We start from the raw sequence: 20,560 nt of genomic DNA on the forward strand, positions 1-20,560 counted from the left end.
GATGGGTGAATGGATAAAGATGTGATATATATTCAGCCACAAAAAAGGAGGAAATCATGCCATTGTGATAACATGGTTGAACCCTGACAGTATTATACTAGGTGAAATAAGTCAGAGAAAGACAGATATCATATGATCTCACTTATATGTGGAATCTTAAAAACAAACAAACAAACAAACAAAAAAACCCCAAACTCCTATAGATGAGATTTGTGGTTAGCAGAGGTGGAGAGGAAAGGGTGGGAAAAAGGGGAATTGTATGAAGTGATCAAAAAGGAACAAACTTCCAGTTATAACTATACTAGGGATTCAATGTACAGCATGAGGACCATAGTTAACACTGCTGCATGGTATATATGAGTTTTTAAGAGTAAATCCTAAGAGTTCTCATCATAAGGTAAGAAAAATCTTTTTCTTTATGGATAACTAAGCTTACTGTAGTAACCATTTCATGATATATGTAAGTTAAATCTTTATGCTGTATACCTTAAACTTATATAGTAGTGTATGTCAATTATATCTCAATAAAATTGGAAAAAAATGAGAAAAAGTATATACTGACATGAGAATATATATATACTGTTAGGTAAAAAACATCCTTTAAAAATCATATATGCATACACACATACACAAACATGTATTTTATATGTGTGCATGCATGAACACACACCCTCAGTATTTGTATCTGTATATGAATAAATGAAATCTGGAAGAATATATAGCAAAATATGCTCTGGGTAATGGGATCATGGGCGTTTTTATACCTTCTAATATATATTAATCAATATAAAAATATATTCTTAAATATATAATATTTATATTAAAATAAATGTTAAATAAATATTATTTATAAAAATCCATACTCAACCAGGATAGAAGTGAATAACATCAATAAAAAAAAAGCATATATTCCTTAATGAATAAAATTCTAATTGTCTTACTAGTTTATTGTTTTACTAAAGTGAAAGAGTGATTCTCCCAGATCATGTTACTAAAGGTAAAGGAGACAGACATCACTGACCAATAGCAGCAGGAGGCTCAGGTAAGGGAATTCAGATGATCCATGCATATCCCACAGACCTCTTTCCAGAGAAGACCTATATACTCTGTCCTCTTATACTCTGGTGAGTACAGAATCTTACAACTACAAATTTCAATTCAAACTGGACCATAAAATTACGCTATTTTTACTCCTTTAAATGAGCATGACCGGCTTGAGTCCGTGTGCTTTCAACCATCTCGTGTGCCTTCATACTCTGCAACTTACTGGCACGATGCATTTTCCTGGCCACACTGCTGGGATGAATGCTAGCGGTTGTCAACACTTAATCCAGGGAGTCTAGATTCTAATATGGTCTAGCACGGAAAGAGATACTGACCGATTTAAGCCCGTTACTGCTGTCCACTGTCCGCTGGCAATGCCTGGTTTGGAGGTGGGCATGTGGCTCAGTTCTGATGCAAAGAAAGTTAGCTGGGGGACCTTACAGTCTATATGGATCGGTTTATTTTTCTGTCCCACTCACTAGAATGCAAACTCTTTGAGGGTGACACCTTTAGGTGTTCTACTCATTTCTTTATCCCAAAAAGCCTATTGACAGTGCCTGACACCTAAACACTTTTTAAATGCTAGGAAGTAGATTTTATTCCATTTAATAGCTAAAAAAGGGGCACCTGGGTGGCTCACCAGGGTCCTGGGATCGAGCCCCGCATCGGGCTCCCTGCTCGGCGGGAAGCCTGCTTCTCCTTCTCCCTCTCCCACTCCCCTTGCTTGTGTTCCCTCTCTCGCTGTGTCTCTCTCTGTCAAATAAATCAATAAAATCTTTAAAAAAAAAAAAATAGCTAAAAAACCCCCCCCTGAGACTGAGAGAGTTACAAACACTAGCAAATGGCTGTGGGTAAAGGGTAAATGTAATTCTTCATTCTACATAGAGACTGACCTTGGGTTCAATTCACATTCTAGCTTTGTTCCCTTGATAAAGGTAGATGTCAAATATGTACACTGCTTGTGGTAACGCCCCGACTGGTGGAAAATCACCTGGGCTTGGAGGACTTGGTATGAACTGAAATACCTGGTGGGACAGGTAGGGGCAAGTTTGGGCTCTCCTGAGTGCAGTGACTCTTGCACTGGGCATGTCCTTGTGGGGTCCACTGTGCATGAGTTATTATAAGAGACGCTGGTTCTTGTGGAGTGGGGGGAGTCTAAGCCTGGGTGGTTCCTCCAACTGCCAGATGTGAGTCTTATTCCCTTGCACGTGGGCTGTCCCTGGGACAGCTGTGTGGACTGCTGTGGGACCTACTCATGCCTGCTGTTGCCTTGTGTTTCCTGGTCTGCAGCCAGAGTACCAAGTGTGGCCTACGGTCACTGTATCACTCTAAATGTTTACATGACTTGCCACCATAAGGCTCACTGACATATTTAACAACTTAAGCCCAGATCTTATCATAACATTCGTAACATAAAAGCAGCTAGCTGTAGCATATTTGACACAAATTACAAGAATTTTGATAATTTTTAGGAGTCACTGTAATAGTCCTTGGGTTTCCATGTTAGAGGTCACTCTTGAATGGTTTCTAAAATTTGTATAGACTATACAGATAAAACCTATTGATGAAAAAGAAACTATGACCAATAAAATGCATATATTACCTGCAGAACATGGAAACAATAATAGCAGCAATCCCCTCAGTTGTCTAAATTTAAGGAGTTAAGATTCAAGTCTTCAACTTCAGGGGGCAAGGAAATAAATAGATGGTTGGAGTCAACAGTGAGGGGAAAAATAAGACCAGAAATCTATGATGAATGCTAAAACATGAAAGATTACCTTTCTCATTTTAATATTCAAAAAAATTTGAGGAATACATGGCTGAGATGGCATCAACTGAATGAATATACACCAGACGCTTGGTAATGTTTTTAGCCTATTGGCAGCAGATATGATTTTAAAAGAGATGTGGTTTAACAACACTTTAGGTAACATAGGCATGGAACAAAATGCAGAAATTAGAAAAATCTTTTCAGGTTTTCACGATTAACACAGTAGTGGGAGATAGTTCACTTCTCAATGTCTTGAACTATGCTGGAAAATTTTAAATCACTTTTTTCTATAGAGCTAGAATAACAACAAGCAGTCAAAAAACAAAACAATTTGCTACTGTTAAATGGATAAAGAAGATGTGGTATACATATATACAATGGAATATTATGCAGCCATCAAAAGGAATGAAACCTTGCCATTTGCAACAACGTGGATGGAACTGGAGGGTATTATGCTGAGCGAAATAAGTCAATCGGAGAAAGACGTATCATATGACCTCACTGATATGAGGAATTCTTAATCCTCATATCCTTAATCCTAATGAGGAAACAAACGGAGGGTTGCCGGAGTGGTGGGGGGTGGGAGGGATGGGGTGGCTGGGTGATAGACATTGGGGAGGGTGTGTGCTATGGTGAGCACTGTGAAGTGTGCAAGACTGTTGAATCACAGATCTGTACCTCTGAAGCAAATAATAGATTATATGTTAAAATAAAAAAAGGAGGGTAAGAATGAAGGGGGGAAAATCGGAGGGGGAGACGAACCATGAGATACTATGGACTCTGAAAAACAAACTGAGGGTTCTAGAGAGGGATGGGGGGATGGGTTAGCCTGGTGATGGGTATTAAAGAGGGCATGTATCGAATGGAGCACTGGGTGTTACATGCAAACAATGAATCATGGAACACTACATCAAAAACTAATGATGTAATGTATGGTGATTAACATAATAAACAAATGTATTGTGCTTTTTCTTGTGGTCAGAAAGAGACTGGGATTTACCCTCCTTTCTTAACCGAAAAACCAAACGACATGTGAAACAACCGTTTTCAAACCCTAGCTAACAGCACTGCAGGACAGTGATTCATGAGGGATGGAAAACATACAAGGTGAACTCTAAGACTGCCTAGCTGGCTGCCCTGAGGCAGTTCCGAAGCCAGTGGAACTGGTAGCCTGAATAATTCTGGGAACTCCTGCAGGGCTGGGAAATGAACTATTCCCACCAGCCTGAGAGAAAAATCCCCTCGAGGGCCCTCAAAAGGTTATCAGTAATGGGAATAAATAAGCCCTGTTCAAACAACTATTATAAATGTACTGCAAATTAAAAAGGCAGATTGTCGTTATTTTATTCAAGAGATGGAGTGTTTTACTTAGTTTTCCAGTAAATAGGTTTGAAAATCATGTGTTGCAGCTTTTCTGTTTTCAAAATAAATAGTTTAGCTATTCTTAAACTAAGAACACTGTAAACTTGACTAAAACTGACCTTTATCTTGCAAACACTAGAACATACTTCCTTTTATTGCTTTTCCCCAAAAGTTTACTTTAGGTCTGTGAAGTTCTGTTAAATTACTGCTTATACAATGTTTATGTACATCTTAAACACTGAAAAGAATGCACACATGCTGAACTACAGCCTTTCAATTATTCAAACAAAACTTTTTGATAGTTACCTAATTGTGGAGTGTTTTCAGATTAATCTTTTTATATTGCAATTATATGTTCTGCTTATAGGGTTTAATAAATCCTTGAATAATAAATGGTGTATATGCTTCAAAGAACAGAATGCACAGTTTATCTGTTTTTTTTTTTATACTTTCTAGAATCAAAAGGATCTAGAGTGATAAAAATGAGTTTCCAGAAAGATCTATTTCCTATGATATTGTTACTGGGAATCCAGCATGATTATAATGACAGCTGTCTCTATTTCTTAACCAAATTAAATAGTATTAGTACTTAATGCAGAAGTGGCCTTAACCATCCAATTTTATGTCCTAAAAAAAAAAAAAACTAAATACCCCTCCCCTCTATTTCCTCATTGCCCAGAAAAATCTCAAGCATCAAATACATAAGAAACTTGAGAGAGTTTCATCTGGGGAAAGCAGACTTACCATAAACAAGTTATTAATGTTTTGACATGTGATAAATATTTTCAGGTTGTTTCTACTTGTACATTTGTTAAAAAAATTTATACAAAAATAATATGATTGAAATGGTGAAGAAAAGCTTATGTTAGTCCAATATTTTTCTTATTTCTTACCTCCTTCTGTAGGATTTCTTCTCGAACCTGAGAAACTACAAGAGACTCCTGTTTACCCTGCAGCTCGTTAACTTGATTTTGGAAATGTTTTAGAAGTACCTAGGAAATCATGTTAGAAGTGCTGAGTTAAAAAAGCTCTTCCTCAAACATTATTTGAAAAATATAAGAAAACCAACTAATGACTTCTGTTTGTAATAAAAAAAAATTCCCAATATTTTAAAATTACCAAATTCTAATGTGGAAATAATTTGCCACAGGAATTAAGTTCATTGGATTAATTAAGCTCATTGAATACACATTTTTTTGTTTCAATATTTAATATAAAGCATCATACATATTACAAATTAATGGCTACATAACTACTTGGCTTCTTTATCTCTAGTACTTTTCTTCTGGAGGCCTGAAAAACACCTTTTAAAATAAACCTCTATTATAAAGTCCAAGCATTTTGAAGAAAGTAGCCAATACTGTCTGTATTACTTTGTGACTAAGTAGGATAATAGTTTTTATTAAAGAGCTACTGACAAAATAAAGACAGCACAAGCCTAGTGTTAGCATGAAATAAATGTCACACATTTTTGGCCAACTGAAATACATAAATACTTTCATCAAGAAACTGAAAACTTGGGAAAAATGTGCATCGCTTACCTCCAGTGCTTTACTTTTACTGTTTCTATCATCAGACCATGCTGACGTCCACTTAACTCATAATTTACAATTTAACATTGAGAACTCTGGGAAAGTAACATTAAGGACACCATGTGTGGTGCCCTGACACTACTTTATCCACCTCTCCCAACTCCATACTGACTTGCTATCCTGTTTACACTGCCCACTGACACCCTGCTCCCATGGCGGGGGGGCGGGGGGGGGGAGCCAGGGAAGTTATCTGCATCTGCTCTATGATGATTACCTTTGAAAAGCACTCTAAATTTTTCTCATTGAAATATTAAAATAGAATTCTCGGTTTCTGAGCTACATGAATTATAGACCTCATTACCCTTCAGCCTTCAATTCTCTGAATACTTGGAACGCACATCTCCTTATAAGGACACCTTCTCACAAACCCATAATAGCATTTTTATAGCTGAAATAATGTACAGTAAGTTCACAATATCCACTATCTGGCCCTAAAAACAAACAAAATCGCTCAACTGGGGAAGTTTAAGTGGGCTCCATGCTGGCCAAGGCCCGAAATCACGACCCCGAGATCAAGACCTGAGCTGAGATCAGGAGTTGGATGCTTAACCAACTGAGCCACCTGGGCACCCCTGAGTGATTTGTTTTTAATCAAGATGCTATTAAATAATTACTGATGGGAGAGGTGGGGGTAAGATCATCATTTCCTGGTTTTCCCCCTCAGCTTGTTTTTTAGAATTAAAACCTAGAAAAAAGAGCACAATGGACATTTATCTATTCTTCAATTTGATTTTTCAATTGCTAACATTTTTGCCATATTTGCTTGCTTTTTTTTTTTTGGAGGGGGGATACAGATACAAATTCTATCTCAATGCTGTTTTTTCAGTTTTCTAACACCACAGAAGATGGGCCACATAGTAGATATTCATGATATTCCATGTTGATGTACATACTAACCAAGAAGGAAGATACACTTTTTTGAAGAAATGCAGATGAACTTTCACCATACTCTGTCGTAATTCTAAGAAAACTATGCTTCGTAATGGCTACAGCTGTGTGTATCTCTCTGTTGATTATTTTATCCCCAGTGCCTGATTGTCTATAGACCTCGAATCATTGTTTAATGAATGAAAGGTAATTGGGCAAGAAGAACGACTAGGATAATTACTTGTCAGCTGGCACTTGGGTGGAGGGAGATGGTTCAACATTCAAGTTCAAGTACTCAGGTCTCAATCACATAATGTGATTGTACCATCCCTTACAACTGCCTTAGAAGAACTATCTGAGAAATATTGGGACAAAACTGTGAAACCCCTTATTTAGAATAATCTTAAAGTAGAACAGTTAAATGCATGATAATGGCATCCTCTCCTATAAAAAAAAAATCAAGTCAATAATTTCTCATTTCTATCAAAAAGTGAAGTTGAAGCATTTCTAAATAATGTTAACAGTCCTGAAAAAAATAATTTTAAAGCCAAAGAAAGTGTGTTAAAGTCATCTACCTCTTGTGTTGCTATTTTACGATTTAGTTCAGCTACTTTGGAAGAAGAATTTTCTACTGCATTTTGACAAAGGAGTTTCTCTACTTCCCTCTGATGAGATGCTTTGAGAGATGCAATGTGTGCTGCCGTATCTTCCTTGACCCTGCAGAGCAAATCAAAGAAAATCACACATAAAAACTGCTCTTCAATTCAGAATTAGCACAAAAATAATGTAAGAAGTCTGGAAATTAAAGAAACAAAGGGAGAGAGAGCACCAATACTTACTGCACTCTGTCAGGTGCTTTATACATGATCGCCTGTGAGATCTTACAACCATGCCATGAGCTATTATTTACTCAATTTTTTAAGGGCAAACTTGAGTTTAGGAAAGAGTGAATGTCTCTAGAGTTCATTAGTAAATTGCAGACCTGGGGGTTCAAGCCCAGCAGAGTCCGAGCTCAAAGTCTGGGCCTTTCACTCAACCCCCAGCCTGGGGCTGTACTTTCTGTTAGAATCAAAGGTTCTAAATGTTCTGTCTGGACTTAAAGCAAGGGCCTCACATTTTATCTTTTAAGATAAACTCACGTTTTTGCCCAGATTCTTATTTTGATAATCACAGCTCCTTTTAGAATCTCCAAAGCTTTGTCTCTAGGCAACATTCACTGGTTTTTGGTCCATGGATATGACTCCAGACCTAGCTGCCATATCATAAAAATAAAATAATCTTTACAGTAATTCTTTAGGACCCAGTGTAACCCTGCACCTAATTTGTTTGGATTGTTAAGCGTGAGATACTACTGATTTGTCTCTGTGACAAAATTTATGCATTCAGAGGCAGTTTAATAAGTGACAAAGTTCTGATAAACACTTGAGACATTTCTTACAGATAAGCCATTTTCTCTTATTGGAAAAGTTATTAAAAATTGACAGGATTTTACTCAAAGCAGATACTGAATAAATCACTGTTGATACATATTAATATGGCAATTCCCAAACTATAAACGAATTTATTAGTGGCTTATTTGACTATATGAATATTTCCTCATGGAAATGGTGTGATTAGGGTCCTTGGAAAAGCATAAAAATCTAAAGCACTTATGATATAACTGAACTAAAGTAAAAAACAAATGAACAAAAAAACCCGAAACAGCCTAAATCTGGGATTGGGAAAGGTTACACCTCACTTCTCAGGCCCAGAGGCTATTTGAAAAACAGATTAACAATACGAAATTATGGATAGAAAAATTTATAGGAAAAATTTCAATTTTAAATTATTTCCAGAAAAGAATGTGATTGTTTCCAAACACCTTCATTACTAGCATCACATTCAGGACTCAAGAAACAAGGTTTCAGTTTGGAAGCACTTATGGTTACCAGGATGACTCAATCAGACATAGCTGCCAATCAATCGATACATATTTGTCTAGGTGCATATTGCTATGCTCACTCTGCTCCTATGCCAGGTTGCAAAAGAAGTATAATCTTACATCAGTTCTTAAGGAGTTACAAGGCAGTGTATGACTAGTGCTTTCTTGGTACTTAATATTGGTACTTGGTACATAAATTATAGAGGAGCCAGGAGCAGGAAATTTCCTGGGAGGCTCTAGGAAATATTTTGTGGAAGAGGCAGTACTTGAAACATGGATGAGCAAAAGGCAGCAAAGACATTCAGTAAGTCAGGCCACAGAGAGGTCCTATAATGGTGATGGCACTTGGAAAGCCACGTAGAGTAATTTAGTCTTGATACTTCAGGAAGCAAGGAGTCAGTGGAGGGCAGTGTAACTCAGATACAGGAATATTTAAAGAATATTAATCGTTTTTAAGCAAAATGATTGGGGGAGACAGAAACTAAAATCAGGGAGATTAGGGTGGGGAAGCTGTCTAGTAAACCAGGTAAGGCTGCTTTCTACAGGAAGGTAGAAAGCAAAAGGAGACATATTTGTAAGGAAGCACCCCATAAACTGTGAGCCCAAGAAATAAAGGAGGGTAGCTGGACTTGGCAACTGTAAAATATGGTCATAGACAGAGATAGAAAAGTTGTGAGGAGGAGCTAGTTTACAGGTAAAAATGGAGTAAAATTTGAGATACTACTGATTCCAAGAGAAACAATCCAGAAAATGGTAGATTTAACATCTGTGCTTAGGGAAGAAAACAAGCCTTGAAAAGTAAACTGGAGTCATGATTCATAGAAGCCACAAGAATGGATGAATTTAGCAACAGAGAAAGAACAGACAATAAACAGCTGAAAATGAACCATGGCAGAAGCCTGATTTTTGAGGAAGGAGAATGAAGAGGAGTCAGAGTTAGTTAAAAGACCCAGAAGAGGAGTGTTAGTCAGAGGTGTCAGTCATGGAGGTTATGGGAGGAAACCCATATTTCAGGAAAGTCAATAATGTCAAGGAAATGAGAATAGAGACAACATCACTGGACCAGGAAAGGTCACTACTGAGAGATGACATTTCAAAGAGTGGTGAGGACGAGAGTCCTGGTTAAGAGGAAGTGAGGTGCCAACTCTATGGTCAACTAATCTTCGACAAAGCAGGAAGGAATGTCCAATGGAAAAAAGACAGTCTCTTCAACAAATGGTGTTGGGAAAACTGGACAGCCAAATGCAGAAGAATGAAACTGGACCATTTCCTTACACCACACACAAAAATAGACTTAAAATGGACGAAAGACCTAAATGTGAGGCAGGAATCCATCAAAATCCTTGAGGAGAACACAGGCAGCAACCTCTTCGACCTCAGCCGCAGCAACTTCTTCCTAGAAACATCGCCAAAGGCAAGGGAAGCAAGGGCAAAAATGAACATTGGGACTTCATCAAGATAAAAAGCTTCTGCACAACAAAGGACACAGTCAACAAAACCAAAAGACAACCGACAGAATGGGAGAAGATATTTGCAAATGACACATCAGATAAAGGGCTAGTCACCAAAATCTATAAAGAACTTCTCAAACTCAACACCCAAAGAACAACTAATCCAATCAAGAATTGGGCAGAAGACATGAACAGACATTTCTGCAAAGAAGACATCCAAATGGGCAACAGACACATGAAAAAGTGCTCCACATCACTCGGCATCAGGGAAATCCAAATCAAAACCTCAATGAGATACCACCTCACACCAGTCAGAATGGCTAAAATTAACAAGTCAGGAAACGACAGATGTTGGCGGGGATGCGGAGAGCTCCCCTTCGCAGCCAGCTCCTACACTGTTGGTGGGAATATAAGCTGGTGCAGCCACTCTGGAAAACAGTATGGCGGTTCCTCCAAAAGTTGAAAATAGAGCTACCCTACGACCCAGCAATTGCACTACTGGGTATTTACTGCAAAGATACAAATGTAGTGATCCGAAGGGGCACGTGCACCCCAATGTTTATCGCAGCAATGTCCACAATAGCCAAACTATGGAAAGAGCCTAGATGTCCATCAACAGATGAATGGATAAAGACGACACACACACACACACACACACACACAATGGAATATTATGCAGCCATCAAAAAAAGAAATCTTGCCATTTGCAACGATGTGGATGGAACTAGAGGGTATTATGCTTAGCGAAATAAATCAATCAGAGAAAGATAAGTATCATATGATCTCACTAATATGAGGATTTTGAGAAACAAGAGAGAGGATCATAGGGGAAGGGAGGGAAAAATGAAACAAGATGAAACCAGAGAGGGTGACAAACCATAAGAGACTCTTAATCTCAGGAAACAACTGAGGGTTGCTGGCGTGGAGGGGGGTTGGAGGGATGGAGTGGCTGGGTGATGGACACTGGGGAGGGTATGTATTATGGTGAGCACTGTGAATTGTGTAAGATTGATGAATCACAGACCTGTACCCCAGAAACAAATAATACATTATATGTTAATTAAAAAAAAAAAGTGAGGTACAAATAAGAGGTAACTTGTGGAAAACTGGTACTGACAGAAAGAGGACTAGGACTTGGTTTGATGACAGTGAAAAAGATCTGAGCATGTTAGAAGGGCTCAGAGAAAGAGACAGTAGACAGTACCTAGTGATTTTGAGAAGGAAAGGGATAAGCATGAAAGTTCTTCAAGGCGTGAATGGATGTGAGCACTAGATTAATTTGAAGAGTTACTTTGGAAAAGAAGACCTTTTCCTCTTAGAATGCCAACTAGTTTTGTTTTTTTTTTAACGACTTATTTATTTTAGAGAGGGGGGAGAGAGAGAGCGAGTATATGAGCGGAGGCAGGGGGGCAGGTGCAGAGGAAGAGAAATTCAAGCAGACTTTCTGCTGAGTGCGGAACCTGACACAGGGCTTGGACCCATGAGATTATGACCGAAGCCGAAACCAAGAGTTACACGTCCAATTGACTTGAGCTACCCAGGCGCACATGTTCAACTAGTTTTAGTAATAGCTGTTTTCTGCAGTCTGTCATCAATGATGACATTCATTTGCAAAAAGGCCCAATGGGTCAGCTTATTAACACTACCTAGATAAATGCGGAAAGACAGGATTTGTCAGCCCGAGGACATGGTTCAGGTTGACATGGAGATTCAGGTTTATCAGAATCTGGGCTTCCAACAGGTAGAGGATCCTACTCTGAAAGAGATCTATGCTTAGCAATGTAATGCAATTTCTTAAAATTTGGTAATGAATTCAGTTCAGGCTAAAACCACCAGAGGAAATACTTCTTATAATTTTGATGTTTTTATCTTTATATGTCCCCATATAATTACAGATTCACATTTTACCTTTTCATGGAATTTTCAAATTGGTTCATTGCTGCTTCAGATTTCATCTTTAGCTCATTCCTCTCCACAATTAATCTCTCCAGTTCATTTTTCAATCTGCAGTTTTCTTGTAAAACCTCTGAAACATGGGAATCAGTAAAAGTATGTGGTTGGTAAAGCTTGCCATCCAGGGTCCCAGGGAATGAGTTAGCACTTCCTTTACCTGAATGCAAGCCATCTTTCTTCACCCTTTTTGCAGTCACTTCCTCTCTACCCTTAGAGTTCTGATTAGACAGCATCATCCTTCTCTCCTTCTGAAGCCTCTCCACAGTTTTTGAAAGGTCTTGTATTTCTCTCCCCTTCGCAGCCAGCTCCTCATTAAGTCTCACCAGCTTAGCTTTAGCATGAGCTTGTTCTATCTGGAATTCTATAGACTGGAAATCTTTATCATCTTTATCATTTTTCTTGAGTTCCAATTCGGCATTTTGATGTTTAAGAATGTCTATTTCAGCTTCAAGTTTTCTGACAGTGATCTGATGGGCTTCCTTGATGTCGTCGAGCTCTTTCTCTAGTGCTTCAACCCTGCGGGCACTGTCAGGCTGGTTCTGGGGTGCCTCCTTTAATCTGCAGGCAAGTAGCTGCTCCTGTTCCTCTAGTCTCTGTTCATACCGAATCTGAAGAAAAGAATCCGTGTCATGTCAAAACCACTGCTAAGTAGGTCATTTGTTAGTGAAGCCCTGCGTTCTTTTGGGTCCTACCTATTCCTTCATTCAGGCACTCATTACATATTCTAATGCTTCCAACTCTGAATTCCCTCAGTCAAATGTACTGAAGTCCTAATCTTAAAAGGGCATAATGTTATATATTCTCCATATGTTGTATAATTTCACAATTAATGTGTTTCTTTATAAACAAAAATTACACATTTCTCTACACCCCAAAACTTATTTTAAGTATCACAATCGAACCTATTATTATGTACCTTCTCTATGCAAATTGACAAACGGTATGCTTTCAGGAGAAATAGGGAAAGCAATTGGGGGCACTGAAATCTTTAAGAAATAGTGCATTTTCAACTTCCTAGTATCAATTTAGGAATCTCATAGGGAGTAAATCAGCTTGGATTTGTTATACTGGAGCTTTAGTATTACAAACAAAATAACCTAAATAGGTTACTCTGCGGAGGGAGGCACTACAGTGTTTGTTCATTCAATGAATATTTATTGAGCTACTGCTGTATGCCACGCATTGTGCCAGATTCTAAAGATAAAGAAGTGCAGCCTTCAAACAGTTCACAGCCTGGTCAGGAGAGTGACATGGCACGTTTCAATGTCCTATGATAACTGTGATAATGGGCCTATGAATATGTGCAATGGGGATGATGCACCCCAGTGTGTCTGGAGGCCTGAGAGAAGGTGGGAAGACTGCAACAGAGGGAGCACATTTAAGTTTGGGCTTGAGAGATGAGTGTAAATTTGAGGATAAGCGGAAGCAGGGACATTTTGGAAATAGGAAGAATACATGTAAAGGCAATCTAATGTTTGGTGTGTACTGGGAACCAGAAATGAAAAGAAGAAGTGATAGAGTGAGCAGGGACAGGAGGGGCATGGGGTAGGGAAATGCAAAAAGAAAAGTCAGGGTGGGTAGATTTAGATATATAAAAATAGGGTAGGGGGTTGGAATTCATGCCTCTATTTGGTGAGTGGAATGCTAATACCAGTTGAATTATTATAATCATTTATTGAATGTTTGCTACACTCCAGACAAGGCAGTAGGGCTTTACATATACTTTGCCACTCGATCCTCCAATATCCTATGAATTAGGGATTAATAATTAAGTAAAATATTTTAGCATCTGCTCTGTGTCAGGCACCTTGCTGAATGATGGTACACAATGGTGAGTAAAAGCAGAACAGTTCCAGCCATCATGAAGTCCAGAAGCTAGATGGGGAGAGCGATCACTCATGATCCAATCAAAATGGCCAGAAATGTGGTGGATGCAATGGAGAAGTGCATGGGACTAGAGTGCCTGTAAGATAATTTTTCTACTAGGGAGTCCATGAAGGTCTCACTGGGATAGCAACACCTGGATTGAGAGCTGAAGGACAGGAATACCTTTACTGTGAATGAGGTGGGCAGAGCATACCAGAGGCAAGAGTCTGCCAACATGTGTGGCTGCAGGAAACATGGCAAGTAGGAGAAACATGTTAGTATAACAGGACAGAGAAAGCATCGTGGGAGAACACATTGGACAGCGAGTGGGGTCTGGCCATACATGGAATTATAGGCCATCTATTTATCCTAAGAGGAACAGGAAGTTATTGAGGGATATAAATAAAGGTAGGGTGTGTGTGTGTGTGTGTGTGTGTGTGTGTGTGTGTGTGTAAGACTGAGGGATACGGAAATATAATTTTGGCTTTACTGTCAAGAGCTGATTAGAGGATGGATGGGGTGAAGTGGGTATGTGTAGACTAGTCAGGAGATTACAACAGTTATCCAGCCATTTTTTATTAATGATGGCCGTAGAGTGACATGGTGATAAAAAGGGACAAAGGAAACTGTAAGAAATTTAGGAGTAAAAGTGGTATAACTGGCACTAAGTCAGTTATTATCACCTTTACATATGAGGACAGGGAGACTCAGCAAGCTGAAGTAACTAGTGCAAAGTCATGAAGCCATAACGGTGAAACTGGGCCTGGACAGAAGGCTGGTCTGACTCTAAAAGCCTGTGTTTTCCACTGCACTGCAGTCTCCTTTGGATAAGAGGCAGTCTATTAAAAGTAGTGTGGGGTCAGATGAACTTGATGGAAGGAGGTCTGGAGTGAACGTTTAGGGGAATAGAAGAAGAAATTGATTAGCCACAGCAATAGGCTTGCCAAGTAGCACTGAGGGAATTCGCAAGATCAGACACCTACACACCTGTGACAGCCCGACTCTCACAACTGGGCCATCTCCTCAGAAACACAGATTTGTGTGAGAGGAGGAGTGGAGAAAGAGATGGGTGAACTGGAGCAGAAAGCGAGGAAGGTAAGCATGGTTGAAAACTGGGTGGTTAAAAGAGAAGTCCATCTTGGAAGTTAGCAGAGTGAGAGAAGAAAGAGAACCAGGTAGAGAACTGAGAGATTTAAAAAACAGGATGGAATAAACCCAACTTCCTTGATAGGACCTTAAATTAACTAGCAGGCCAATGTACTTCCAGGTTTTCAACCTTTTACTGTTTCTGGAATCTAATATCCTATCATCTGTTGCTTCTCTCAGGATGGAAATCTGTGGAGAATGAGATCTGCTTCCTAGAAGCAGCTTGGCCTAGGATTTGATGCCTTGCTCTATCCCTCACCAGCAGTAGCACCTCAGGCAAGATGCTCAATTGTGAACATCTCTGTTGCCCTGTCTGTAAAGCAGGATAGCAATATCTATTTCTCACCAGTGACTGAAGGATGATGCAGGATGAACTAAAATGTCTGTGAAAGCATCTAGCGTGAATTACCGCAGAAACTGTGTGCTCAACAAATTTTTAAAAGTAAATGAAATACCACATCTTCTTTTATACTTGGTCATCCTAGCATTTGTATTTTCAAATTCTTTCCTCATGAAGGATCAGAAAACTCAGAAAAAAATTTTCAACAGCCTACTCTACCCCCAAGACATATTCTGTCTTACTCCCTTCTCCCTTATCTAGGGAAATTTCAAAAAAGTATTTTCAACCATGGTAACTAAAAAACAATTTTTTATTGAATATACATCAGAGGTGTTTTACTCTGCCTTTTCATGACTTAATTTCCACTAATTCTACTATCACTGAGAGGGGGCCATGTGCTTGATTTTCCATGCTTGAAACAAAAAAGATAGGATGGGTCTAGGTTTCTTTTGCATCTGCTGACACTCATGGCAAAGGTTTTATAGGGAAGGATGTTTAGTAATTTGTAAAAATGAGACCTGAGAAGTGCCCAGCCCCCATCGTACTGAGACCTTGAGGGTCTAGCTGGCTCTTACCTTCATTTTCTGGAACTGTTGTTCCATGGTCCGAAGGCTTTTCTTTGCTTCTTCATCTCTGCCCTCCAAATCAGCCTCTAGTTTTTTTATCCTTTTTTCCATAAAGTCCACTGTATTTCTATCCACTGTATCACCAGCTGCTGATGCAGCCAATATTAAAGCAGGTAAAGAATTGGGGTATCTTCTCTTTAGAATTCCTTCCATTTCCTTAACCTTTTAAAATATTTTTACATATATGTAAGGTCACAAATATATTAAAATTAAGCACTTTGATGTATAAATTTAGATTATGCTCTATCAGTCATGGCTAGATTTCAAAGAGATGTTTATATCACATCTTAAGACTGAATCAAATGCACAAAAATGGATTAATTTCAAATTTTATATCACTAGATTATGTGATTTTAAAACGCTATAGTATAATACTAGTTCAGTACTGGTTAATTTATAGAAATCCTCTTATATTTATTTGAAATAGATCTTGGCACTTTCTATTATATTAGTAATAGCCAATCTTTCTGAGGACAATGCTCTTTCCTTTTTTTCCACAGACTCCCTTGGATGATCATGTTTATACTATCTATTAATTGAAAAATGACTTATATGCACATGAATGTACAGAATTTTTGCAATAAACACATAGCTTCCTAAGCACCTGCCCCTACTTGCAACAATTTCCACCCAACCTCATCCCTCCTACAGATGTCCTCCTCCAAATGAAGTTTGATCTATTTTAAAGTTACTTCTTTCAATTAGAAAGCAAGGAGGATTAGATAATATTTAATGAAGTCTTCACAAAAGACTACTTTTCATTTGATCTATTAAACAGTAACATATTTTATGGTCTTTCTATAAGAAAGAACAGTGCCAAGGCCCACAGAAATTGGAGCTTGATATTATATAGGTGCATGTGTGTATACTTGTTTTTATTAAAGGTATTATGGTTAAGGTATCTTAGAAAAACATATATAAAACATGAAATTCTTTGTTGAGCAGTTTTCTACCCTCTGAGCATACAATACAATAAAATAGGACAAGAGAGGTAAAGTGGGAATGACAACAATACCAATTTCATGGCACTGTTAAATTTAAGTGAGGATTAAATGACATTTATCTTGGTAAAGTGCTTAGCAGAATGCCCAGCATACCATAAGCGCTTGTTAATATTGGCTTTTATTATGATCTGGTCTCAAAAACTACCTTTCCCTAAGGCATGATGGGTTGCTGGTGCTCAAAATCCTGTTTATAGATTGAATATTGTTCATGGTAAGTATTCAAGGATCTCATCATTTGCAAAGTTAAAAGCAAATATTTCCATTCATGAAGACAGCTTGCACATTCACATATGTACCATAAATTGTAATATATCCAGATACAAATATTGATAATTTCATCTGCAACATTTTCAAAGCTTTGCTTTCTCTGGTATTAAAAATCTAGTTATTTGGAGTAGATCTAAGCATATAAAAGTATATACATACACATAACACATCATATATATTGAAAAAAGATCTTGATTTTTAAAAATGGTTTATAACTTTGTAATTAATGCTTTCACTTAAAATTTTAAGAAATGTTTTAATCTAATTTTGATTTCTTAAATGTTTATTACATTTTTTGGGGAAAATTCAATTTTATTTATATTTTCTTTAATTTTGCTTTTTAATATTATTCTTTGGTCACTAATACCAGTGTGGCTCTCATACAAAGTAAATGCTTTTTTAAATATTCTCAATGGAAATTAAACTATGGAATATTCCACTAAATAAAAGCATGAGTAAAAAACAGCACATAATCTGAAATTTTCATTATAACATGCATCTAATTAATTAGTCCCATTTTTACTTATGTATTATTTAGAAAAGGAGATCATTATTATTAATTATTCTATAATTAATCTATTTCAGAACATGGTTCCAAAATGATTCTGAATATACTGTGATATACCTCGATTTTAAAATATACGTTAAGGTTTAAAATCATCAGGATATAAATGTTCATGGGAACAGAATAAGATCTGAAGTGTACATGCAGCAAACTATACAAAATACTATTAATGAGCAATATTTTAGAAAGATATAGTTTAAAATGGTAAACCAATAAACTTTTAATGAAACCTTTAATAAAAGAGAAAGGTAACTGCATAAAGTGCTATATTTCTAGTCAATATGGATCATCATTTCAAGTCTTAATTTTGCTTTTAAGCATGCTTCTGTTTTTTACTCTGATACATTCAGTTCTACATTATTTCTCTTAAAGTCATCAGGTGGAGAAGAAGTTTCTTTGGTCTTTTTTCTCTCACAGTTCCAGATGGCTTCATCTACATTAGCTAATTTAAATCTTAAGCACTGAAAAATAGCCAAGCAATCCCGGACTATAGTTATTTCAGAATATTTGTAGCTCTTCAAGACACTTCTGTCCTATTCCTTTCCTGGCTACTGAGCCCAACTAAAAATCATACCTTTTAATAAGAACAGGTCCTGTAAAAGTAACAAAGTTAATTTTTTGCTTAGTTTTCCTTCTCTCATAAAACTGGGATAATAGTCAGCCCAGTGATGACCTCACAGTTTTGGGTTTGTGATGGAATAATGGCCATACACTGAAGTGTCATGACTTGACTACAGATTCATGCTCCCTTATGAACAGGGCTGGAAATTCTTATTTTGTTTTAATACTGAGTTATGAATACAAATGTTAATTACAGAATTTTAAAAACAAGGAGAAAGTTAATATTCCACCCTACAAAATAACTACTTCAATGAAAAAACATCTTCATCCTAATCAGCAAGCATCACTATATGATTTTTGAAAAGGTCTCCCAGCTACCCAGACCATGAAATGAATATTTCGAAGCTTGACAGTGAGCGAGAACTCAAAATTAAGGCCAGCTTTTTGGAAGGCTAAATGTTCTATTTCCAGGGCATTCTGCAACACTTCCCAAGCACTTCTAACATGTTCTCAACTCAAGGATCTCCTTTCCTATACTCCTTTCTCACCAAACTCTCATCAGGAGAAGGAATCCTAACTCCATACCCAGAGTTTTAAAATGCTGCTTGTGTCTAGATGTCTAATAGAGCTGGAATGCAAAATAACCTTTCGTCCACAGGTCTACTATCCAGTGAGGCACAACAGCCTACACATTCCTTATGCAGAAAGCCACAGACTATATAAAATGATTGTGTTTACTACTTTTATTACTGTCACTTTAAGTATTGTGTATCAAGTATTTAAAGGACAGTTCTATATTAGAATAAATTAATAAAAACAGAATTTTCAGGTCAATTATATTTTGTAGGAACTACTGAAATGAGAGAAAACAAAAATGCACAGTATATAAAATACCTTAATGAAAATTTACCCTGAACACATACTTGTCGCTCTAGATCCTGAATTTTTTTGGCATCAGCTGTTTTCTCTTTTAAACGTATCTTCTGCGGAATAGATGGATTTCCAGATTCAGCTTTCAGTTTCTCAACCTATCAAAAGGTAAAGAAAATGTTAAGAAGCATATTTAAAAAACACCTGAGAAACCCCAGGAGAGACGCATAATGTATTCATTCATTCATTTATGAATTCCCAGATAGGGCGCTGTGCTGGAGATATGGAGGGCAAACAAGATAAGCCTGCTTTCATAGTGCTTGCACTCCAGTAGAGGAGACACATGATAAGCTAATAAAGTAAATCAATGAGTAAATAAAATAACTTCAGAGAGTGACAAGTGCTATGAAGAAAATAAAATAGAGTGACAGATTGGGAAGAAAAGTCAGAAGGGGGCAGGATTGGTAGCTCCGTTAGATGAGGAGATCAGGAAAGGTCTTTCTGGGGAGTAGAAACTGGAGCTGAGACTTGAATGAGGAGTGAGACATGGAAGAAACTAGGCCAGAGTAATCTAGACCAAGGCAACCCGTGGAGCAAGCATGTTCAAGAATCGGGGAGGTCTGGTGTGGCTGCAGGAGAGTGATGTGTGGAGTGTGATACATACAGATGAGGCTGGAGAGGCAGACAGGGTTCAGACAATACGGGGACCTGAGGGGTTATGAAAAGGAGCTTAGATTTATTCTCAGTCTAATCGAAAACAGACTACACATCTAAGAGCAAACCCCAACCCAAACCAGCTATTTTCATTATTAAAGTTTACGGTACTGACTCAATTACACTTATAAGGCTAAGAAGAACTAAATGTTGAATAGGGTTCATCACAGAAATACTTTCTAAAATGATCTTACTACCTCAAGTTTGAGCTTCTCAATTTCTTCATTTGCTTCTTTAAGCCGAACTGCATCTTTATCCAGAAGTTCCTGATTTTCAGCATACCACTGTAATCTTTTTTGCAGACGACTGATTTCTTGCTTATGTGTTTCTTCTAAAATCTTTATTTCATATAATTTTTCACCTATAAGAAAAAGGAACTCCTGAACTTGATTGTAATTTTCCAAAATATGGAAATAAACTAAATTATATGAAAACCAATGCCTATATAATGAAAGCATTATGAAAAAATAAGAAGCAAAAAAAAAAAAATGATCTTTGCAATGTAGTGTCCAGTTTAATCAATTCATAAAGAGAGATGAAGACTGTCTTCAAAGTCCAAATCCTCAAATTCATAGCAAAATTGGCTGTATATAAATTTTTTGATAAATCAGTTATTTTCCCATTTTCATTATAAAAGCAA

The 20,560-nt window shown here is 37.5% G+C and overlaps 1 protein-coding gene across 6 annotated transcripts in view; it reads right to left on the bottom strand.

Annotated features, from left to right (window-relative positions):
- CEP162 (centrosomal protein 162) overlaps positions 1–20,560 on the bottom strand; it is a 108,509-nt gene that overhangs the window by 18,677 nt on the left and 69,272 nt on the right. For 2 of the 6 annotated variants that reach the window (XM_064597822.1, XM_064597821.1), the window contains exons 20-26: positions 20,118–20,281; positions 19,260–19,364; positions 15,889–16,101; positions 11,917–12,569; positions 9,870–9,953; positions 7,212–7,353; positions 5,071–5,169 (exon numbers count right to left, since the gene is read on the bottom strand). In XM_064597822.1, coding sequence (XP_064453892.1) covers positions 5,071–5,169; positions 7,212–7,353; positions 9,870–9,953; positions 11,917–12,569; positions 15,889–16,101; positions 19,260–19,364; positions 20,118–20,281 — 1,460 coding nt within the window. The remainder of the gene's footprint in view (positions 1–5,070; positions 5,170–7,211; positions 7,354–9,869; positions 9,954–11,916; positions 12,570–15,888; positions 16,102–19,259; positions 19,365–20,117; positions 20,282–20,560) is intronic. The other 4 variants (XM_064597823.1, XM_054505457.2, XM_064597824.1 and 1 more) reach the window with 4 other exon arrangements.

Source organism: Mirounga angustirostris, unplaced genomic scaffold (assembly GCF_029215605.1).
Source record: "Mirounga angustirostris isolate CCGP_5_RB_7025 unplaced genomic scaffold, mMirAng1.0.hap1 SCAF_8, whole genome shotgun sequence".
NCBI classification, from domain to species: domain Eukaryota; kingdom Metazoa; phylum Chordata; class Mammalia; order Carnivora; family Phocidae; genus Mirounga; species Mirounga angustirostris.